This window comes from Chrysemys picta, chromosome 1, assembly GCF_011386835.1.
Source record: "Chrysemys picta bellii isolate R12L10 chromosome 1, ASM1138683v2, whole genome shotgun sequence".
Taxonomy (NCBI): domain Eukaryota; kingdom Metazoa; phylum Chordata; order Testudines; family Emydidae; genus Chrysemys; species Chrysemys picta.
The window spans coordinates 248,891,436-248,917,026 of record NC_088791.1 but is presented as its reverse complement, the minus strand read 5'-3'; the positions used below and the strand labels follow the sequence as shown (position 1 = coordinate 248,917,026).

General features: G+C 40.2%; 1 protein-coding gene across 4 annotated transcripts in view; it reads left to right on the top strand.

Moving 5' to 3' along the window:
• Positions 1–25,591, top strand: part of MYO16 (myosin XVI) — a 568,549-nt gene that overhangs the window by 296,155 nt on the left and 246,803 nt on the right. For all 4 annotated transcript variants that reach the window (XM_005304985.5, XM_065581026.1, XM_042844168.2 and 1 more), the window contains exons 11-13: positions 4,876–4,986; positions 9,287–9,352; positions 14,981–15,108. In XM_005304985.5, the coding sequence (XP_005305042.2) occupies positions 4,876–4,986; positions 9,287–9,352; positions 14,981–15,108 (305 nt within the window). The remainder of the gene's footprint in view (positions 1–4,875; positions 4,987–9,286; positions 9,353–14,980; positions 15,109–25,591) is intronic.

Sequence of the window (25,591 nt, the reverse complement as noted above, 5' to 3'; positions counted from 1 at the left end):
AAGGTTTTTCTACTGAGCAGGTTGAAACTGGTCCAACAGTTGCACAGCCTACAGTCCCTGTTCAATAACTAACATTTAAATCTTAAAATGTTAATAGTGACAACAAAATCTGATTGAGGTGTCTTTATTTGGTCTATCCAGAATGTATATTTTACAGAATTATTACCGTATATGGTTTCCTTGAAAGTTACTACTTGATCTAGTTCAACAGTTGTATTATAGATGAAGGTCTTTAGGAATTCCAGATATCTGCAACTGCTCTTTTAGGTTGGGTGGAACAAATGTTGAAATGTTGTTGGTAAAATTCACGCTGTCACATGCACATGATGGTTTGCCTATGGGTAGGGTTGCCAACTTTCTGGTCGCACAAAACCAAACACTCTAGCCCCGTTCCTTCCCTGAGGCTCCGCCCCTGCTCACTACATTCCTCCTCCCTCGGTGGTTCACTCTCCCCCACCCTCACTCACTTTCACTGGGCTGGGGCAAGGGGTTGGGGTGCGGGAGAGGGTGAGATTGAGGGCTCTAACTGGGGTGTGAGCTCTGGGTGGGGCCAAAAATGAGCGGTTCAGGGTGTGGGAGGGGGCTTAGGACTTGGGCAGGGATTTGGGGTACGGGAGGGGGTGAGGGCTCTGGATGGAGGTGCAGGCTCTAGGTGGGGCTGGGGATGAGGGGTTTGGGATGCAGGAGGGGGCCCTGGGCTGAGGGATGGGGCCAAGGGATTCAGAGTATGGGAGGGGGCTGCGGGTTGAGGCAGGGGGTGAGAGCTCTGGGTTGGGGCTAGGGATGAGGGGTTCAGGATGTGGGAAGGGGCTCTGGGATGGGTATGCAGGAGGGGGTATGGGCACTGGGCTAGGGGTGAGGGCTCTGGGCTGGGGCCAGGGATGAGGGGTTTGGGGTGCAGGGGGGCTCCGGGTTTGGGGGGGCTCAGGGCTGGGGCAGGAGGTTGGGGCTCAAGGTTGGGGCACGGGCTTACATCAGGTGACTCCCGGTTAGTTGTGCAGCAGGGGAGCTAAGACAGGCTGCCTGCCTGTCTGTCCTCCCATCACGCTCCGCATGCCCCAAAAGCAGCCAGCAGGTCTGGGTCCTAGGCTGGGGGGCCAGGAGGCTCCACACGCCACTCTCGCCCTCAGATGCCGCCCCCCCATCCCCCACAGCTCCCATTGGCTGGTTCCTAGCCAATGGGAGTGTGGAGCCATGCATGGAGTCCCATGGCCCCCCAGTTAAAAATCCCGAGCCAGACCTGCTGGCCACTTCCGGGGCACAGCGCAATACTAGCCAGGACAGGTAGGGACTAGCCTGTCTTAGCATCGCAGCTCCGCCGACTGCACTTTTAACTGCCCAGTCGGCAGTGCTGACCAGAGCTGCCAGGGTCCCTTTTCAACCGGGTTGTTCCTGTCGAAAACCGGACACCTGGTCACCCTACCTATGGCTATATCTACACTGCACACTGCTTATGGAGGCATGTGAGTCCATACCCTACACGCCTCCTAGCATGGGTATAAATAATGGTGTAGATGGTGAGGCACTGCTTATGTGTATAAAGTAAAGACACACCTGAATCCTGTGGGTACGTAGCCTATATGGCCATACATGCTGGAACTAGGGGTGCTACTGCACCCCCTAGCTTGAAGTGATTTCCATTATATACTGGGATTAAAGTTTGGTTCAATGGCTCACTGCACCCCCACTATACAAATTGTTCTAGCCCCCCTGTATATGGCTCTCTACATGCCCAATTAGTGCCTCCCCGATCTACACTGCTATTTCTAGCGGTGTAGTGTTCCGCTGCCACCCTGCTGCTGGAACCTTTAACTGCTGCCTCCCCCTGTCAGAGCCTTGCACTGTCATGCATAGCTACATACTGCAGTGTGGATGCAGCCTATTTTTCATTGCTGTGTGTGGCTATACTTACGCTATATGCCGTCACAAGACGTGTGGAGTGTAGACAAAACCTACGAGTGGAGACTTTCTTTGGTCAGTATTTATTGCCTGTTACTAGTACTGATCAAAAAAAGAGACACATTTCTGTGAAATTTGGAATATTACCTATCACATACAATTTTATTTTGAAGAATGGATGGAAAATAATGACGAGCCAGAGTGAGACTAGTCTTAAAGTGGTTGCTAACACTCTGCTGTATGCTGCCCAAGGTGTGATAGACAGAGGTGGGCAGAGCCAAAGTTTTATCCCCTTCCCACTTGTCACTCTACAGAGCTAGTTTGGTATGCAGGGAATTAAGCGGCACTCTTGAGGCCAGCTATAAATTATTCCACGCCTCACCCATCTCACCAGAGGGGAGCAAAGCAGAGGAAGAACTGTGAATCTCTGAATCATAACCCATCCCAGGGCTACTCATGGTGTGTGTGTGAGGGGTGCATCTTATGCATTGCCCCTTACACAGAGCTATTCCTAAAGGCACAGTTTAGCCCAAAGACAATATATCCATTATTGGGGTCACATTTTGTTATAAGTTCTACTCAGAAGTGACCCTGAAAATATGCATGTTGGCTCATTCTATAAAAGTCATGAGAGTCATCATGTAGCACACATGCAGCTAAATGCATATGAATACTTTTATTTGTGAGTTCTGTAATGTAAGCAGTTTAATTTTAGGAAATGATAAAAAATTAATTTGAAATGAAATTATCCCCAATATCTATTTCTTCTGACCTTTAATACTTCCTAATTTCCTAATTAAGATTAGGTGTTCTTTCTTTCTTTCTTTCTTTTTTTTTTGCTTTGAATTGTGTTTTCTGTCAAGTGTATGATTTAAATTGGTGGCTCATTCATTAGGAATAGAGTTGGAGTTTAATGAAGACAATAATAGGATTGGTTGTGGAATTGATGAGGAACTGAATAGAGCAGTTCACTCTGAGTCATTTGTATATACTGTATGTGATTGTGCTTTATGATATCTAAAGGCATAACAAGTTTGAAAAATAGAAAAAAATTCTCATAAGTAGCATGTCCTGATTCATGCAAGAAGTAACAACAATGCATAAAGAAGAAAATAGAAAAAGTGCTTTGTTATTAAATGCAGACTTAGAAAACTGCCACTCCTTTTTGTGCTCATGTCCTGAGAGCTGTCATTCTTGACACAAATCTTGAGCCTGTGAGAATCTTTAGGGTGAACTGAAGTGTAAAGGGCTACATAGTTGATATTCTACAATTCTGAAATTGTTTGTGATGCTAGAGAAGGGCTATATGTTTGTAAGTTCAGTTGTTTTATACCAACAGATGTATTGTTTTTGAGAAAAGCTGGTAAACTATTTAAACAATAAGACTCAGCAGGATTTGGTGGTTCTGTCAAACACCAAATGGCTAGTGTTTTTTTTTTTTTTTTTTTTTTTGCTTGGCATAAAGATGAAGGTTGAGTGCCTTCAAACACTCTTTTTGTGTGTATCTTGGGTATCTTAAATCTAGTGCTCCTATTTATTGTTTGATTGATTGACTAATGGATTGAGAAAAATATATATGTTCTGTTATTTCCAAGGATTCACATCTGGGGATGGATGTAGAGCACCAAATCCTGTTCATCTTGGTTACCCAACAACACAGGGGGTAGCCTCAGTGTCTGATTATCTCTGCCTTAAAACGACAATTATAATATTTTTCATATATATATGTATAATCACAGTACCTTTTGGTCAATGATCTCCAGCACTTAAAGAAGGTCCCATTTAGTCCTTTTTCACAGATGAAGAGACTGAGGCACATACAGGTTAACTGATTTACCCAGTCACACAATGAATCAGTGATAAATGTAGGAAAAGAACCCAGAACTTCGGACTCCCAAGGCCAGATACTGCACCTATTAAAGTAATTGGCAAAACCGCCATTGACTTCAAGCTTGTACCCTCAGTGTTTTTGCACTGATCACATTGGTCAATTACTGATGAAATAACATTGTGAATGCCATTTTCTTTTTGTTTTTGTTAAAATGTGGATTTGCCAGTTGTTCACTTCAAACACATCTAGGTGACTATTATCTATTTGTCTATATGTTCTTCTGGCGTCTAGAAACATTAAACTTGCCAGCTGATATTAACAATGATTCAACCTGCACTGTGAGTATAGTAGAATTCACTGCACAATGTATCAGTCTTTATCGTATTTCATAGCAGTTCTCTTATAGTTGATGTATTGTACTTTTACAACATATAAGCAGTTTTCCTTTTGGTAATAGAATTTGTTTCTATAACATTTAGATTGTACACTCTTTAGGCCTCTTATCTCCTGTGTTTGGAAAGCACCAAGCACATTTTGGGTGCTACTGTGATATAAATAATAATAAAACATTATGACTCATACATTAGATGCTGAGCACCTTCTACTCCTATTGACAGTTTAACGCTCGACTCTCACTGAGTTTTCTCTGCTATGTTCTGTGCAGCTGAATTCCAATAGCATATTAAGTTCCATATGCTGAGAAGGGTGAAGCTATAGCAATATGGGAGCTCTGTTTGGTGGCAGCCGATATGTGATTTACAAGTGCATTAACTTTTCAACTCTCAATCATCTTCATCAGAAACAGTCACTGAAGAGGGCAGGAGTGTTCTACTTGAACTTGGAGTCTTGTCACGTTTAGAGATTGCAAATAACATACGTGTACATTTCCATATACTTAAGTCCCCATTAAACCCATACAGAATATATGCCTTAAAATTAATAATCTTTCTAATTTACTTCTATTGCTTAAAATAAAGGATGAAGAGTTATTTGGGAAGTATAGACAACTTTTTGGTTTCATAATGCAGAATAAACATTTATATCAATTGTAGTGGTTGTCACTTGTAATTGAAACTAGGGCATTACACTGCAGGGTGAGCGGCTATGAAGTTAGATTATTTGAATGTATGATTTGTATTTTCCAGGTCAAGTTAATGCCTCCAGCACCAAATGATGACCTGGCTACTCTGAGTGAGCTAACAGACAGCAGCCTGCTCTATGAGATTCAGAAACGTTTCAGTAACAATCAGATATATGTGAGTGGCTTTGAAACTGCTTACTGCAGCATTTTTATTCAGTTACCTACAGTCAACTTTCAGTGCTGAGCAATTAAAGAAAATAGTATTGGACTGTTAGTAATTCCAGCTAAGCAGAATTACTAGACACTAGGCTGGCAATATTGCTGACTAATATTAAGATGAATGAAGGCGTATGTGTGTGTTAAATTTACAACTACGCAAATTTAATGGGAAAAGTCTGAAATTAGGGGAAAAAAAGATATAGTGAGTATGCACAGGTAAGTCTATATGTATATTTACCAGAAAATATGTGCTGGTAAAATGTGATAGGAGCATGTGAACTCATTCCTCTTAAACTATCAAGAGATTTCTGTCTTTAACTTTAGGTACGCATAATTTTCATGCAGGCTTCTGATTACAATAACCGGAATGGAATAGAGATTTGGATAACAAATCCAGAAATCAGTATACAGCATTTGATTCCCAGTTCCTTTTTTCCTACAATTTACATGAATAATTCTCTTGATACTGTTATGTTAATGATTTAGACACAGTAAAATAATTACAAGATGATTTACATGCAAAAGATTTTTCTGTTCTTGCCATGTTAAACAGAGGGAGAATCCAGTCAGCCATAGATTATTTCAAAAGTAAAATCTGCATATGCATATTTCTGGCATCCCTATTCATAACTACTTACCCTTTTCTAGCTTATTGAACAGCTGATTAGGTAATTTGCATGTAAATGTGAAATGTGTGAATCTGATTTAATCTAGTGAATTGACAGAGTGTGCTTAGACCAGAGAAATGCAGAGATTCAGAATGTCATAAACAACAAGCTACTGTAAACACCTGAAATTAAATACGGAAATTACGTTCATAGGTACTATGATATTGGTTGGTAGTAACAATGCTGTTCAGATGCTGAGATTATATTTATGTTCCTGCCTTTTTTGTTCATTTGAATCCTCCTTTTTATCTCATTTTCAGAGGTACTGAGCATGCACAACTCTGACTCAAATCAATGGGAGCTACAAATGCTCAGCATCTGTGAAAATCAGGGCCAAGTCTAGGTTTATTCTTAAAATAGTTCACCTGATTTCTAATTCTCAGGATTGACCCTGAGGTTCTACGTCTGCCTATCCTTCTGGCCTAATTAAATATTTTTGTTTTGTTCAAGAGCACAATAGTGATCTCGAAGCCATTGAGCAGTGCTGTTATGTTTAATAGCAGCCATTTGTGCAGTGTGTGGCGATTGCCATCAGAACTGAAAAACCTCTCATCCATTATTTACCTGGGCTCCATCATCTCAGAAAGGAAAAAGCTGCTGGAGACCATTTTCAAACCCAGATCTCCCTCACCATAGCACACATACTGCCATGCTCACTGAAGCTGTTGCAGAGAGGCATAAACTACATCTGCCCTATCCAAGCAGGGCTTCATTCTGAGGGCAGGTGGTTTTATTGTACCTCCCCTCCATAAGGATGTTCTGTTGGTGGAGAGAGGTGGGGCACATGGGCAGATGGGTAGATTTGATTTTTTTGTTGCAACCCAGAAGTCCCATCTGTGATGGCTGCTCAGGGGATATGCTAAATCAGCATAGCCTCAGGTCCCAGGTCAGTGCTGCCTAGTTTTGTGTTTCATAGACACCTTATACACTCCTGTGCAGAACACTGGGTGAATGTAGCTGCTTTGTAAGAAATATTTGAATAGGAATAACTGATACCTTTATGTTACTGGAAATATGGGTGCCTTGATAAGCCTAAACTATTTATGTAAATAGATTTTTAGAATGAGCTAATGATAGGTGTCTTAGAACAATTTTTAAAAGAATCAACAATTAAACAGAACTTTAATACAATGAAAGTTTCAAATCACTAAGACTATTGTATGTTTGAATGGCATCAAAAGAATTTTGGAATACTAGTGGTTGCTGGTTTTCTAATGACAATGGGCCAGGTCCTGGGCTTCAGTCAAGGAACATGGCAAAGCTTGTGTGGGGAGACAGAGAATGGATGCAAAGGCATCTTTAACCGCCCACCCCATCTCTGCACCCCATGTGCTCTTCTGATCCTGGGACTGACTGGGCACAGATCCGTTCTTTGGCGTACATTAGAATAGCATTCAGGGTTTACAGTGGGTGCTAACAGCCCCAAGTGGCCTTTTTGGCATATGGAAATCAGCTGGTGATTAGAGAGTCGAGGCCTCACCCTCTTACAGTTTGCAGCTAGCAAAAAGGTGGCATAGGACTCACTATCACATTTCTACAGCATCAGAGGATCACCCTATGTGGACGGAATCCTGCAGAGATTGGTTAAGAAACTGCCTGTGCTGGCTTTATGGCAGTTTTCCACAAAGGATGTGACACAGAACGGCTCCAGGGGCCTGGGCCTAGTGATTTGACATAATATTTTTGCGTTCTTTGGGCTTCTAAATATTATAAAAAGCAAATTGAGGACTATATTGTGACAGATAATTGTTTACATGAAAATAAACTATTAAGTATAGTCTTTTTACACAAAAGTAAAGCTAAAACTGAGTTCAGACATTGTCCATAGTGCTGTATAAGACACAGAAGACAACATGGTCCTTTCCACCGGGAGACAACACAAAACACATTGAGACAGTAGAGGAAAATTCTCCCTCAGGCCATTGCTTGTTTCCTTTGTCTTTTTTTATTAGTGTTTTTTTTTTTATTTGGTTAGGGTTTTTTTTTTTTTGCTTTGTTTTGTTTTATTGGTTTGTTTTGGTCACAGTATGTCTGTGTTTGTGGGCAGAATCTATTAAAAGCACAATATTAACTGAATTATTTAATTAATAATATGTTGAAAAACACTTTTTGATGTTCTAATACAATGTAAACAGAAGTTCACATTACTTTTAGTACACCTCTACCCCGATATAACGCAACCCGATATAACACAAATTCGGATATAACACGGTAAAGCAGCGCTCAGGAGGGGAGGGGCTGTGCGCTCCGGCGGATCAAAGCAAGTTCGGTATAACGCGGTTTCACCTATAACGCGGTAAGATTTTTTGGCTCCTGAGAACAGCGTTATATTGGGGTAGAGGTATATGTGAAAAAAAAATTACTAAATTCTACTTTTCCTCAACAATTACAGCTATCATTTCAGTCATTATCAGATTGACAAAACACCTCATGGTATTAGAATTTTATGAATCAATTAGAAAAGCATTTGCCACCAAACAATTCTTCAGTTTTTATTTTTAGTTTTCTATAGTGCATAGTATTAAAATAATCAGGGCCAATATGTGTTTCAGTTGGCTTGCTCTTACGTTCTTTTGTTATTATTCTTTGTAGAAACTACTCTTCAGCTGCCCCATGTATGAACAAGGTTAAAAACTAAATACCATTATAGGAATCAATGGTCCCAGATTCTGTTATGGAAAATCTTTGTTGGGTGAAAAACTAGGGCGGAGGTGGGTGGGAAAGGTGGTTTAAAGTCACCTTTACATATCCTGGCTCCTGAGGCCATCCCATCACTTGTGTACTCTCTGGTACAAGCTAGAGAAGCCTTTCACTGGCTGCTTGTGGTCCCAAAGAGCTGATATGGCAATCTGGCCATGCCTCTTATGTCAGGAATCAGAAGATGTGTGGAGACATTAGCTCTAGTCCACTGGGAGGTGAGTAAAAAGTAAGGCACAAAGCAGTCAGGATATATTGGAGAATGCAGCCCACTGGATTCATGAAGTGTTTGTTCTAATATTGTGGGTGAAATCCTGGCCCCATTGTAGACAATGGGAATTTTGTCATTGACTTTAGTGTAGTCAATATTTAGAATTCTATTTGTATGTATGTAAGTTGTGTCATAATTATGTTGATTACTGTCTTTTATCCCAGTAACAACTTTTTAAATACCCATTCAATTTATCTAACTCTGCTAGCACTACTAGCATGGTCTATCCCATAATAAGATGATGGAGCAATTGGGTTGTGTGATAGGAACTTCACTCATTTTTGCTAATCTTAACAAATGGTGAATTGCAGATTCATTTAACAAATAATCTTACAATAATATATGCAATGCAATTTCTTTGTTAATCATTTTACTTTGTGAAGCATTTAGTGTTAATTATACTTTTTATAATAATACAATCTGAATTGTAAATTTGGATCTTAGTTTTTAAGAGCAAGAATTTAAAAGGTTCTGAATTGTGGAACTATGAACTTGTAATTCGTTTGTTGATTACTGGATTTAAGATGCTTTTGCAAAAAAGTCTTTTCTGAAGGAAAATCATTAACTTCCTGAAAGATCTAATTTATCACTTAATAAACCAATTATAATTTATTTTCCAGACCTATGTTGGAGATATACTGTTGCTGGTTAATCCATTTAAAGAACTTCCAATTTATTCCACTATGGTAAGCATTTTCTTCTAAAAATGTTATGATGTAGATCTACTTCAATGGAGTTTCATTCATATAGCACATCTGGGATCCCAAAGCACTAAAAAGGAAAACAATAAGAAATACCTCTGTTCTTTTCATATTAGGAACATCTCATTTGAATTTTGCATTAGTAGCAATAACTTTAATTTTGCCTAAGGCACACAGTGTCTTGTTCATATCTTTATGAATGTCTCCTTCAGGCCATAACCATCTTTATTTTGTTTTATGATGTTGCCTGTTACTTATCTTCTTCTGCTTGAGTGCTACTAGTGTGAAACAGCAATCTTGCTAGAGGTGACAATAAGCAGAACAATATTTCATTCACGGATTATTTGGGTACCAAAAAAAAAAAAGTACCTAAAAGTGATGGTTCAATTGGGCCTGGGCAAAGCTCTCTTTCACTAATCTTATTTGATGAACTCCAATCCACTTATAAATAAGGTGTCTGTCATTTCAGTATCAAAATATTGGTACTCTTGCAATGTGGGCATAACATAAATTTACATTATGTTTTACATGTCATGTCTCAGTCTAGCCCAGTCATTTTAGATGCACAGGGTCAGTATGAAGCATTGAATTTTGTCTATTATTTTTATTATTATTATTATGTTTTATTTGTGCTATATTCAGATGGGGGGGCCTTGTGATAAGAACTGTACAAACAGGTAGTAATTTTGCTTGCAAGACTTACAGAGAGTTTGTAGTATTCAGAATCACCATTAGGAGACTGTAGGTTGTGACTGTTTAAAATGTCACATGTATGACCTAATAGTAAACTCGGGAAACAAATGGTGTAAAGTACAGGTGGCAGGAGCAGCTGATTAAAATTTGGTCCTTAAGTTGGAAATCTCCCACCTTGTTGAATATGGAATTCCTCAAGCCCTTTCCTCATAGAGCAGAACTGGGCAACCTTAAGGTAGTACAGGGGCACAAAATCCACTAAAACCCTTTGGTGGTCCACACATTGTTTTTAGAGGCTACCCCTATTGCATAGCTCAGAAATGTTTGCAACAATACAGCATGTTAACGAATACTTAAACAGGTATTAACAGTGTAAAACTGAAGACTCAGCATGTGCTATATTTCCAGTTTCCTTGTCAGTGGGATCCTGCCTTATACGTGAGTTGCATCCCAAGAGTCACATGCATGTGCAAGGGGTTCTCTTCCCCTCTGTGATGGGTTGGATCACAGAAACCCTCTTGGGGCTGCCAACTGATGTACCAACACTACTTCTGCCCCTGCTTTCCCTGCCCTCCCAACTTGGGACTTCAGTGCCCTGCCTGGTTTGAGCCAGGCCCGCTAGCCTGCTGCTAACCCAGATCCAAGTCTGAACCACGTCCCCTAACAGCTGTAGGCTTAAACTGAAAGCAGCTTAAGAAGTGTTCCTGTCTTTAACACTCAGATGCATAACTCCCAATGGGGTCCAAACCCCAAATAAATCCATTTTACGCTGTATAAAACTTATGCAGGGTAAACTCATAAATTGTTCGCCCTCTATAACACTGATAGAGAGGTATGCACAGCTATTTGCCCCCCCCCCCCCCGGTATTAATACATACTCTGGGTTAATTAATAAGTAAAAAGTGATTTTATTAAATACAGAAAGTAGGATTTAAGTATTTCCAACTAATAGCAGACAGAACAAAGTGAATTACCAAGCAAAATAAAATAGAACACGTAAGTCTATGTCTTATACAGTAAGAAAACTGAATACAGATAAAAACCTCACCCTCAGAGGAATTCCAGTAAGCTTCCTTTTACAGACTAGTCTCTTTCTAGTCTGGGTCCAGCAATCACTCACCCGCCCTGTAATTACTGTCCTTTGTTCCAGTTTATTTCAGGTATCCTAGCCAGCTGAAGACAAAATGGAGGCATCTCCCAGGGATTTAAATAGACTTTCTCTTGTGGGTGGAGACACCCTCCTCTCTCCTATGCAAAGTCCAACTCCAAGATGGAGTTTTGGAGTCACATGGGCAAGTCACTTGTCCATGCATGACTCAGTTTTTACAGGCAGCAGCCGTTGTTTACATGCTACCCTGAATGTCCTCAAGTAGACTTCTTATGTGGATTGGAGCCTTCCAAGATTCATTGTCCTTTAAGTGTTTCTTGATTTGGCACTTAATTTGTACATTCCTTTCTCAAGAAGCTGACCAAATGCTTTACTAAGGCTACTTAGAAATCAAGCAAGTACACAGCCAGTATTCATAACTTTGAATAAAAAAATGATAAATGCATACAAATAGGATGAATACATTCAGTACATCATAACCTTTACATAGATATGTTACATGGCATACGTAGCATAAAACATATTACAGTTATGACATATATACATTCATAAGCATATTTCCATGAAGCCTTTTGGGGTGTAACATCACACCCTCACTTTGCATTGCTGCATATGGCCTTACTGAGCTGCCATCTCTCCTAGAGTTACCCTGAAAGAGGAAGAGGTAGAGGAGGCAGAATGAGGACATGGCAGGGGTTCTGGGAAGCAGGAAGCCGGGTCCAAGACCTCTCCCCTACCATCGGAGACACTGGAACTCTGAATTTATAGTAGCATCTATGGCTGGAGGGGGTGGTGAGGCAGGCCCATGAACTAGTTATGTATTGAATTTGCAGGGGTGAAAGTAACTTAAAAGACTTACCAGTATGCCGGAGTCCTGAACAGGTGGCGGGGCCTCAACCAGAAGGGGCATGGCCTCAACCGGACGAGGTGGGGCCTTTAGAGCCCCAGGGCCTTTAAATCAAGATTTAAAGGACCCGGGGCTCCGGCTGCGGTAGTGGCAGCTAGGAGCCTTTGACCCTTTAAATCACCGCCGGAGCTACCAGCTGCAGAGGAGGATGGGAGCCCCGGGGCTCAGGGTCAATTTAAAGGGCCTGGGGCTCCAGCCGCCACTACAGCAGTTGAGCCCTGGGCCCTTTAAATTGCTGAAGGAGCCCAGGGGGCTCCTGGCTGCCGCAGGTACCCCAGAACTCTGGAAGCGGGGCTCAGGTGGCGATTTAAAGGGCCTGGGGTTCCCCTATGAACCTGGGGAAGCAGCTACCCCTGGGGAAGCTGGTCCGGTATGGCATACCGGCTCTTGCCATACCGGACCGGCTTACTTTCACCTCTGTGAATTTGTACACCAGACCTCAGCTTCTGCCTCTTCTCCCAAAACCTGCAAAGTGCACTGTTGGAATTATGGGGTATGGCCTAGGGTATGGTTAGAACATAACCCTTTGAGCTCCTATGAGCCTGCCCACTGGGATTACTTCCACTTCTTCCAGAGTAAACTATCTGCATGGTCATTGTGTATTATGCAGGTATTTCTTGTTTGGTCAGAATACAATGGCAAAATAACACAGCTGGTGCTATTTTGTCCCTGTTTTTTGAGGTAAAAGTCAACAGGACCTGATTTTTGCCCTTGATGTCAAAATTATCATAAAGGACTTAATCATTCAGACAGTCTGTACTCGGTGTAACTCTATGAACCAACCACATTGTTCTAGAACAACTAGAGGAGAAATAATCCTGGATCTACTTTGGACCTGCAAAGAGGCACTTTCTGAAAATGTCAGAATAAGAGGGAAGGTGGACATCATTGACTACAAAGCACTGCAATTCAGCAGTTAGGAAATAGATTCTCAGAAAGTACTCTCATCAGTATATTGGATGCTAAGAAAGCAGATATGGAGGAATTAAGAAATCAAGACACCATACTGCTCTCTTTGCAGGCAATGGGAGCTGTTCAGTTGACTTCAGTAGGAGTAGGTTGGTGTCTGTTCTAAAGACCATTGAAGTTAATGGCTATCTTTCCCATAGGCTTTGTTGGGCTTTGGATCAGACAGGAGGAAGTATTAAAATCTACCACTGTAGAAGAAGGCAGGGAAATCCTGGCAGACTACAGGTACAAGAAGCAATAATTCCCCTGACAAAGAGTTAGATATGAAACAAGAAATAGCTGATGCAGATGGCGGAACACTCTAAGATCCTTTATTGTATACTGAAGAAGAACGAGGCAATCAAAATGGATACTATTCCGGGGAAAGAGGAGGCCAGACAAAAAGTAGACATGTTCATTGCAGACATATGGGAATATAAAGAACTTTTACAAATATATCAGTGAAAAACAAATTAATAGAGAAAAAGCTGAAAGGAGGAGTGAGTGAAATTACCAATTATTCAAAAATGTTTGAGCCTTTCAACCCTTGAAATACCTGTTATCAATAAGAAAAATAAGGAAAAGTATTTTGAACAAGTGGAAAATGAGAAAGATCTTACCATGCTCATAAATACCCTGGTAATATATGTAGTATAAAAAAAACCATGAAAGACTAACCCTTATAAAATATTTATTGATTCGGTGAATAACTACCCAGAGGGGGTGGCAAGTGGGGCAATTTGCCCCAGGCCCCGCAGGGGCCCCGTGAGCCCTGGCCCGGCGGTGGTCCGGGTCTTTGGCAGCCCCGCGAGCCCTGGCCTGGTGGCAGTCCAGGTCTTTGACGGTATTTCAGCGGCGGGGGGCCCTTCAGGGCTGCCGAAGACGAGGAGCGACTGAAGGGCCCCACTCCACCAAAATGCCACCGAAGATCCTGACCACCGCCGGGTGAGTACAAGTGCCGCAGCTCCCCCCCGCTTTGACCCAGGCCCCCTGAATCCTCTGGGCGGCCCTGCCTATATGTAGTATTTCTTTAAGACCATGATAGTATAGAAATAATAAAAAGTCTGATTTATTAATCGGGAATCTGATCTTGTAAATATTTAACACATGAGTTCAGTGGGACTAGTAATGTATATCAAGTTTTTGTAGGATCGAGTCTGTGGTTTGTAACTTGTTGAAATATTCTGCTATTCATGACAAAAAGAAAAAGGAAATATTCACTTTCTAGGGTAGGTTAGTAGCTCTGTGTTGTCTCATCTAATACAGAGATACAGTTAGTGAAATACAATAGTACTTAAGTCAGGCTCAGCATTTTTTAAATGAGCTAAACTATAGATATTTACAAGCCAATTTTGCTGAAGGCTCTGATTCTAATTAGTTACCAGTCCTTAAATGTCAGGTTTGTCTCAGAGGAATGTAGGGTAACAGTAGGATAACTGGTTTTTGCCATTTTTAGCCAATGAGAGTAGAGCATGCTGCTAATTATGTGTATTACAGAAGTGTTTCTAAATTGCAAATAAAGTATTACAGGGAGACTGCTGTGTCATATAATAAATTAATTAACTTGTAACCTGATTTCATTGATCTCTGTCTTATTGTTTCAAAGGGCATCCATGCTATTTTTGTTTAAGATTTTAAAACCAGGACATTGAAGGATTATCATGTGAAGTATAAATAATGTAACTTAATATATTATCTGTTTTTTTAACAATTGGCCAAATCTCCATGATTGGCCACCATTATTATAATTAAGTATTAAAATAGCATATCTTAAATAGAACTCTTGTGATGATATTGATGTATGTATTGCTTTAATGAAATGCTTTACAAATAGTTTAAGGAACCCAAATAGTTTGCTTATATTGTCTAGAGAGCCCTAAGAAAGCCCCTTATTGAAGAGATGAAACAATATTGATTTAGAATTTGCCACCTGTGTTAATGTTCAGTTATTTTTCAGGTCACCCAACTTTACCTAAGTGACTCTGGCAAACTGTGTTCCTCACTTCCCCCACATATATTCTCCTGTGCTGAAAGGGCTTACCACATGCTTTTCCAGGAGCGACGTCCTCAATGCTTTATTCTCAGGTGAAAATCTATCTTTCTATTAAGTGATTTATAACTCATGCCTTTGAAATGTTTCCCCAGGGACTCTGCAGACAAGGTTTCCTTTTTGTTTTTTCCCTCCAATTGATTTATTCTTATTTACTCATATGTCTCATATATTGCAACATAACAGTGTGAAAGAAAATATTTAATTCAGTGTAAGTGTTATTCATTTTGTTGGAGAAATGTGAGCTTCATTCAACTGCATCTTTAATAACAAAGATTTGTCCACAATCCAAAATTGTTTTTGTTTTTTAGTTATATCAAACTGACTTTTAAAAACAAAGCTGTACTTTTATGGAAAAACTGACTGCTGGTTGGCTGAAACAAACCATACACCTGTTTTATAACATAATCAGAATGGAGCTGTTACTGAACTGTGCAGGGAACAGTGACCTTTAAGCAGCAGAAAACCATTATCCTGTGCTCACATTCTCTTTATTTATATTTTTATTGAGGTGAAATAATTTGTTTGATAAAAATAAAAAATTCCCTGGCATTCAGTGTTTTCAATGAAGCGCTCCACAGAATATGAACTCTCACTTCATATCCACTTGGGACATAACTAGTAGATTAATAGTGTTGAGGGGTTGGCAACAATAGTGTATGAGGTGGAGCAGTAGGTAAAATGTACTTACATTTTGAAAAATGTCAAATACCAAATTAAGATACTAATGTATAATATTGGCAAATGCTATAAATGGAGAGATATTCACTTCAATAAAGAACTGGTTTAGTGACAGAGAGCAGATGATGGTGATAATTTTAGATAAGGAGGGAGGCGATACGTGGTACAGCAGAGCTCAGAATATTGAGCCCCGATCCAGTTCATTCTAGGGCCTGGTCTATACTACCCGCCTGAATCGGCGGGTAGAAATCGACCTCTCGGGGATCGATTTATCGCGTCCCGTCGGGACGCGACAATCGATCCCCGAATCGGCGCTCTTACTCCACCAGGGGAGGTGGTAGTAAGAGCCGCCGGCGGGAAGCCGCAGAAGTCGATTTTGCCGCCGTCCTCACAACAGGGTAAGTCGGCTGCGATACGCCGAATTCAGCTACGCTATTCACGTAGCTGAATTTGCGTATCTTAAATCGACTCCCCCCTGTAGTGTAGATGTACCCCTAGGTTACAGTATATCAGTGACCTGATGGAGGAATGATGTTAGAGTGTTCTGCTGAGATCATTAGAACTTGATGTCTGTATGTTATATCCAACGCAATCCACAGACATACACATTCCAGGCATCTTTTAGTTGGACTCTAATTGGATCCAAAGTTTAGTATGGAACTAGAAGCTGAAGAGAAAAAGAATTTGTAAAGCTATGACTTACTGGATAACCTAACACCAAGAGTTAGGGTCCTTGAACAATTCTCTCTCTCTCTCTTTTCTTTAACAATAATGGAGGGTATGTCTACACAGAAGTATGCAGCGGCAGTCAAAAAAGCAAACAGGATGTTAGGAATCATTAAAAAGGGGATAGAGAATAAGACGGAGAATATCTTATTGACCTTATATAAATCCATGGTACGCCCACATCTTGAATACTGCGAACAGATGTAGTCTCCTCATCTCAATAAAGTTATACTGGCACTAGAAAAGGTTCAGAGAAGGGCAACTAAAATGATTAGGGGTTTGGAATGGGTCCCATATGAGGAGAGATTAAAGAGGCTAGGACTTTTCAGCTTGGAAAAGAGGAGACTAAGGGGGGATATGATAGAGATATATAAAATCATGAGTGATGTGGAGAAAGTAAATAAGGAAAAGTTATTTACTTGTTCCCATAATATAAGAACTAGGGGCCACCAAATGAAATTAATGGGCAGCAGGTTTAAAACAAATAAAAGGAAGTTCTTCTTCACACAGCTCATAGTCAACTTGTGGAACTCCTTGCCTGAGGAGGTTGTGAAGGCTAGGACTAAAACAGGGTTTAAAAGAGAACTGGATAAATTCATGGAGATTAAGTCCATTAATGGCTATTAGCCAGGACGTAAGGAATGGTGTCCCTAGCCTCTGTTTGTCAGAGGATGGAGATGGATGGCAGGAGAGAGATCACTTGATCATTACCTGTTAGGTTCACTCCCTCTGGGGCACCTAGCATTGGCCACTGTTGGTAGACAGGATACTGGGCTAGATGGACCTTTGATCTGACCCAGTATGGCCATTCTTATGTTCTTATGCAATTAGACATCCTCAGTTTGCCAATGCCAGCTGACTCAGGCTTGTGAGGCTCAGGCTAAGGGGCTGTTTAATTGCAGTGTACATGGTCAGGCTTGGCTGGAGGTGGCAGGGTCCCAGAGCTCAGGCTGCAGCTTGAGCTCTAATGTCTACACCACAATTAAACAGCCCCTTACTTGAGCCCTGCAAGCCCAAGTCATAGGCCAGCTGCAAGGGTCTAATTGCAGTATAGACATACCCTGAAAAACCAGGGGGGAATTGAGAATTTTCTGAAGTACTTGAAATGATATTCAAAAGATCTTTCCTGTCTCAAATCAGTTTAGATTCTGTTATGTGTAACTGTAATATACCCCCCCATCATGAATCATTAGCAGGGTTTGAATGCTGAGATTCATAGACTAATTAATGCCCATTTTTATATAAACCAAAGCTAAACACAAGTATTATAAGGCCATTTCTCCTGGTCAGAAGTGGTCATCAGAGATCCCTTTATTAGTCTCATTAACATTATTAATAATAATAATAAAATATCAGTGATGTGGTTCCAAAATGACAGACAGTGGCTTCTGAGTTAACAGGAATCCTTTATTTGTTCTCCTTGTGATATTTTCTGCTGTTGCTGGTTCAGGTGGGTAGTCTGAACTGTTACCCAGGGTTCTTTCAACCCAAAGCTCTTGGTAACTTTTACTCTGTGCAAGGTGGTGTCAGGAAATAAATCAGGGGAGACATGGCCGTCCGACCGATAGATGGCTGGCACAAACAGGGCAACACAAGAGTGCTTTCACTTAAAGCTAAACTTTACTTAGTCTCAAGCACTTACACACATCCGCAACAGATTAGTGAAATACCCCCAACCCTTGATAATTACCAAAGCTGAGTGTGGCTCTCGAGTGACACAGCGGCAGCCTTCCGGTGGCCAAATCTTCCGTCTGCCGGTGGAGACCGCAAGATGTATCCAGAGGGAGAGTCCATAAAGAGTCCAAAAAAGTCCCCAAACAAGTCCAACTACCTCAAACTTTCCTCCCTTATTTATACATTAGTAATAGAATGACACGTGCCTTAAAGAAAACTAGTTAAGTAAGCAGTTTCAATGGTCAAGCAAGAGGTTCCTTCTGATTACTGATTAACCAGGTGTGGGTTTTTCCAGTGTTGTAGCCTTGAGACCCCAATAGACATTCCTGGGGCACATCCTGCTCTTTTAAAATGCATGTATCAGCAACTTCAACACAATTCTTATCAGGAAGGATGCGGGGTCAAGCTGCTCTTTGTGTGGCACCCCAAATCTCCCTCCCCCCAGCATGGCCACTTTACAGCCTGCTGACTAGGTTGCTTTATCAATAAGCCATAGTGGTTTCAGGCACTTTATTGGTTTGCCAAAATCTCACCTTACAGAACTATCCAACATACCAGTGTAGCAGTGGAGAGTAAAGTATCAGCCCTCCACACAGGCAAGCAGCTAACCCAGAGTCTGAAGTGTGCTGATCTTGTTACTCGTAGTTTGGTCTATCTTTTGTAATTGCTTAATATAGTAAAATCTTGCTTCTATGTACTAATGAGCAGGAGAGCTATTGCAAATTATAGTAGGCCCTAATCGTGTAAAGTGATTCACATGGATGGACTGTATCACCATGTGGAGTCCCCTTGAAGTTAAACGGTAATCCATGCTGGCATAAGGGTCTGCGTTTGCAAAGGGAATTAATGAGTAAGTGAAATGTATTAAGAAAAATAAGCAAAGATATTCATTTGTTTGACAAGTCTAGTCTAGTTTTCATTATTGATGTCAATACTTTATAGTGTCAGCACAGAACTATGTAATAAGTTTTATAAAAATAATGGTGTTTTAGTAATAGTTCTTACTAAATAAGCTTTACTAACAAGTGAAGAGAGGTGGTTAATTTTGAGTGCAAAGTGTGGGATGTGTAGATAAACAAATTAGTCGGGTCCCATGATATTAATACTTAGCACTTATGTTTTGCTTAGTATTTTCAATTGTCAACATGTTGTACTCACATTAACTGCTTACTGTTAAATAAATAAAGCAACACTACTATTGTGACCAAATACCCCCTTTTTTAAATTTCTCCTGAAGAATCTGGAAAGAAAGAAAGAAAGAAAAAACACACACACACTCTACAGAAATGCTTTATTTTGTCTGCAGTACAACGTCGAACAACCTAGTACATTCTTGGAAGAGACTAAGGAAACCTGGAAATAGTGTCATATACTGTACACTCTTTCATCCTCATCACCCTCATCAAGCCTGTCACCTTGTTTTATTAGTGAAGTTAGTGTTTATCTTCTATTAGTCGTGTTTTTAGTTCAGTTTTTCCTGAGCTGCCTGAAGCTTATGTGCAAGAAGGCATTTCCCATGGGTTTAGTGGCCTTTACTAATCATTTATTAATTACTCTTTCATTGGACACACGAACTGTATCTGATGAATTCTGCATGCAGTGTAACTATTATTGGTACACTTTTTCTCAGTTGATATAGCCACTTTTTCCTTCCACGTTTGCCCAAGAAATAGTAACCACCAGGTGCCACATTCAGGTAACATGCGTTTTGATATCAGGAGTCAGTGAAAAATGTCTTTCATCTTACTTTATTTTCACCCCCTAAGCACGTGCTTTCTGACTATGAGTAGTCCCAGTGACTTCGGTGGGACTGTTCACATGCATAAAGTTATGCTTAAACACTTACTGGCTCAGGGCTAGAGTAAGGTCGAGCCTGAAGAGTACAGTCCTTGTTGCCTACTAGTGCCCTTGTGTACGCTACTCTAACTCACTTTGGGAGGGATTGGGGGAGAGCATGGCGGCCTCCTATCTCTTCATCACTCCCTGTGTATGTGAGCTAATACAACCTGAGAGGCACAAACAAAAGGAGATGGTGCACTCTCTCCAAGTCTGGTGGAGTCTACCACTTCAACAAGTGCTTTCTGAGGGCTTGCTGCAGTGCATTTATCCAGATATCCTTCAGGGAGGGCGGTGGCTGCAAAAACGGATCTAGCTTTATGCTAGACAGCTCAATTAGTGGAGATTACTGTCAATATATGTCCTTGTATATCAACTCCCCTGCCCCCATGTTGCTTTATTGTATCTCTCTGTTGTCTCTAAATTTACACGTAGATTACAAGGTCTTAAATGAGGGATTGTTTCTTCATTAGGTGTCTGTAGAGCTTTGATGGGGCTGGAGCCTCTAACTACTACCACAATACAAATACATAATAATAAATAAAATGGAGATGAAAGGAATCCTCCACCCAGCTTGAGGATAAACAGCGGGCTTCAGCGACTCCCATGGCTCCTGCGCTCTGATCTCCCCAGAGGGGAGAAATTTGTGTATTCATATAGTAAGAGATTTACTGTCTCCGATCCCTGACCACAAAAAACAACCAAACGAAAAATCCACCACCCTATGTTCAATCTTACTCTTTGGGTAAGAACTGTGAGCCTTGTTTGCATTTATGCTAAGGCTAATTTATATTGCCTTCACAGTGTGTGTAATTGTAATTTGCGCCCACTTTCATGGGTCTTTACCCTTCACAGAGTGTTGTAAAGGGGCTCTATTGCAAATGAGAATTGGCCATATATTTTCGTTTTGGGATTCAGTAGAAACTTTTCCCCTGGCCTTTAAAGTTCTCTATTGTCTTGTTCCAGTTTACTTCATGCACCTGATCTTCCCCTGGGCCTGGCCCCTCTGCTGATCTACCCTCTATTTCCTCTCTTTTCCATTGCACAATCCCCCCCAAATTAGCAAAAGAGCCAATTCTTCTGCAGCTCATCTGCAATCTGTCTGCTTCATTAGCTTTCTTTAACTCCTCATATTTTCTCTCAAAATATCTCTTTTCTCATGCAAATACACTTCTTAAGTCTCTTCCCTGGAGTTTTTGGTGTTATGAGAAAATACTTCCATTTTTTCACTCTGAAAATGACCAAATGTCTCCTTGGGTTAACTTTATTGAAGTGCATAATGTTACACTAGGGATGCATTTAGCCAAATGTTGTAGGGTTGTGTGTAGATTTTTTTGCCATTTATTCGATGTAATTTGGTTTGTTTTTTCTATTCTCTCAGCTGACTTCTAATGTTTAATAGAGGGAAAACAGTGCAGGGTGCAGTTTGCGTTAAAGTATAGTTAGATTGTACTATGTGCTTTTTACAGCCAAGGGGTGGACTTCCCTGTATCAAACCAGTTTGTTTCTAACACATTTGTTTTTTTCTTGCTTGCTAAAGTTGTCCTCCTCCTCCCCTCAAGGCATGCCTGGCTTTAGAAATGCATTAAGAACTGACAAGATAAGCATTAGAATTATCCAGAAAGCCTAACTACACGATAGTTTATAGATGTCTTGGTGAGAGCCAAGCATCCTTAACAGATTTAGCCACCCTTATATTGGACATTAATGTCTAATTTGGTGATTAAAACAAAACATTTAAAACACTTACATCAAATGAATTATTTTAATCTGTTACCCAGTTTAGCAACCAGTAGTGCTAATGTCCAATGGCCTAATAGCTACATAAGCCGCATTTATAAATCCAGTGTAAATCTGAAAAGGAGTGAGATTCTCTTCTCTTAAAAATGATAGACTGGGGAACCTAATTTTGTTTTGTATTCTCAATGTTTCATCACCCCTTATTTTCTACTAGAATTAATAATCAGAAAGCATTAATGCATGATTGCTATTTACAGGGCATCTTATTTTTTATAGTACATAATTCTGGTTAAAAATGTAGTGATGCATTATTTCCAGTTGCAGAAAAGGATTACATCTATCCCCAATGTCAATATTATATAACAATAAGCATGTTGATATAAACACAATAGTTTTATATCTATTCTTAATATTCTTAATGATTTGTATTGCAGTAGCACCTAAGAAGTCGAGTCATGGACCAGAACCCCATTTGTTCTAGGTGCTGTACAAACTCAGAACAAGGAGAATTCCTGTCCCAAAGAGCTTACAATCTGCCAGCTGATTTTCTTCAACCTATTTATTACTTAGTATCAGAATAGATTTTAGCATTAATAATTGGCACACCAGGAAGTGTTTAGAATTTGGATTCAGAGGAACATCCAAAAATTTAGCGCATATTTATAACTTATCTGAATCTCTTGGGTTTCCAAAGTTGGTTGGCAGTTCAAGTGAACAAGACTTCTATGACGTCTCATTCAAGTCATGAATGGAAATAGTGCAAGAATAACCTATTTTGCAGTATTCTGCACTTTTGGTTCTAGTACTTCCTGGGAACTGAAAATAAACATTTATCCCAAAACTTCACTCACTAAAAAATATCTCAGATGACAACTGTAGTGTATACCTAATCTACTTTTAATGCTAGTGGTGGAAAAACTTCACTGTGCAGAGCCATAGCATTGCATTCCTTTGAGATGTTATTGTTGGCCTGTTGAAATTCCCAAAAGATATTGGGCCTTAGACATTTAGGCACACTGAGAGACTCAGGGACCTATAGTGCATTTCACCCTAACGTGTGGACAAGCAATTGGATAATGAATTACATGGCTACTGCACATTGACTCCCTTTGTTTTCATTCATTTTAAGCACTTGCAAGGATGAAACATAGAAAATAAAGAGGGTGCGGTACAGTACTAAGTGTGCCACCACTACTACCTCTGTCCTTACCCAGAAATGGTGATTATGAAATACTGGACGTTTGTGTAGTGGAATAGATTCCTTCCACGTCCAGGCTGCACAAGCTCCTCATTCATCTGTTGAATGAGTGGCAAGTACAAAAAGTGGTTTCAATTTTCAGGGGGGAAAATGGGGGCTCATTTTAGACATTCTTCCAAAGCTTTGAATGTTCTATTTAATGTCCAGACAAAAAAACAAAGTTGCCCTAACAGAAACAAATTCAATTTGTGGTTATGAGCAGCTATTCTGCCTTGCATACAACGTAGCATGTTACTGAACAGAAATAAGCTGTACATATATACTGCTTAGATACGTTGCTTCTCCTTATTAAAATTTGATATAGCAGTTGCACTACAAATTTTTTTCCGTGTATTTCTCCTTTATGAAACGTGAAGCATTTCTATTCAAAATAGCACCTTGGTGCCTCAGAGGAATTGTTTGGGTTCCTTATGAACCTATTCTTCTCTGTGGACTGAGCTCATGATGAGGAAAGAAGGAATATCATAGGTGTCCCTGGCCATTGTGTGTTCTGCCAGAGAGCCCAGCCCATAGAAGAGAATGGGGGTATAAGCACCTAAACTACAACTCCCATGAAGCACCTGGGGCACCACTTTGAATAGAAATATTTCAAGTTTGGGTCGTTCTCTTTTTTTTACAAAATGCTAAAATTTTCTAAGGAAATCAGAAAAAAATGTTGTGTCAAAAATCCAATTCTCAGTCAAAAAACAGTTTGAATGGAAATGTTTTGACCAACCATAACCTATATTAGCGTCCACTTCTGCATATTTATTTCTTTAAAAAGTCATGACATGTGTCAATAGCAGATTGGTCTATCAGGGATTAATTGCTTACACCTGTTAATAGTTGCTTGTTTCCCCCCCATATCAAGGTGCTCAAGGTCCCAATATATTTCCCAAATGATGAACCCCCACACTCACACTTGTGAACTGTGGGACAATGCAGATCAACAATAACATTAAATTCAGGGCAAAATTTAGCATTACCCATTGGTTCCCCTTATAAGACCATCTTCTCCTTCTTTCTTAGCATATTGGTTCATAGTAGTTGGGGCAAAAAGGAATTTTAATGAACTGTCTAAGGGATTAACTACTTTAGGCCTTGGCTACACTTACCCGCTAGTTCGGCGGCTGGCAATCGAACTTCTGGGTTCGACTTATCGCGTCTAGTCTGGACGCGATAAGTCGAACCCGGAAGTGCTCGCCGTCGACTGCGGTACTCCAGCTCGGCGAGAGGAGTACCGCGGAGTCGACGGGGGAGCCTGCCTGCCGAGTGTAGACCAAGGTAAGTTCGAACTAAGGTACTTCGACTTCAGCTACGTTATTCACGTAGCTGAAGTTGCATACCTTAGTTCGAATTAGGGGGGTAGTGTAGACCAAGCCTTATTAATGTTAGGTAGTTCCATGTTGGTAAGGGACCAGATGTAGTCCCTACACACTTCATATATGGAACTGTTTGATAGCTCTGCCATTTCTGCCTACTACTACAGTGATGGGCAGCATGGAAATGCATATAAATAAAAATATATTTCTATTTAAAAAAACAAAATTAAACTTCTAAGATAAACAGATCAGCAATATTCATCATAAATTTATATCAATTTATGAGGCCCCTCTCTGACAAATACATGGACCTTTCTCATGTAGAATCACATGGGTCTGAAAATGCAATAATGTAAGACAACTTTATGCCCCATCAGTGCCATGCATGGCTAGAAAGAAAGCGCTGTTGACAAACTTTTCTTTATGTGAGTAGTTTCAATACTTAATTTAATACCGTTTTCAAAGATTTTTATTAGGGCTGCCAAGCAATTAAAAAAATTAATCGTGATTAATCACACAATTAAAAAAAATTAATCGTGATTAATCGCACTGTTAAACACAGAATACAAAGTATACAGTGCTCACGTTATATTTATTTTTGATTACAAATATTTGCACTGTAAAAAACAAAAGAAATAGTATTTTCAATTCATCTACAAGTACTATAGTGCAATCTCTTTATCATGAAAGTTGAATTTACAGATGTAGAATTATGTACAATAAAAACCTGCATTCAAAAATAAAACAATGTAGAATTTTAGAGCCTAGAAGTCCTTGTTCAGCCAATCGCTCCGACAAACAAGTTTGTTTACATTTGCAGAAGATAACGCTGCCTGCTTCTTGTTTACAATGTCCCTTGAAAGTGAGAACAGGCATTTGCATGGCACTGTTGTAGCCAGTGACGCAAGATATTTACATTCCAGATGCACTAACGATTCATATGTCTCTTGATGCTTCAACCACTATTCCAGAGAACATACGTCCATGCTAATGATGGGTTCTGCTCGATAATGATCCAAGGCAGTGCGGACCGACGCATGTTCATTTTCATCATCTGAGTCAGATGCCACCAGCAGAAGGTTGATTTTCTTTTTTGGTGGTTTGGGTTCTGTAGTTTCCGCATCAGAGTGTTGCTCTTTTAAGACTTCTGAAAGCATGCTCCACAGCTCATCCTTCTCAGATTTTGGAAGACACTTCAGATTCTTGGGTCAAGTGCTCTAGCTATCTTTAGAAATTTCACATTGCTATCTTCTTTGCATTTTGTCAAATTTGCAGTGAAAGTGTTCTTAAAATGAACAACAT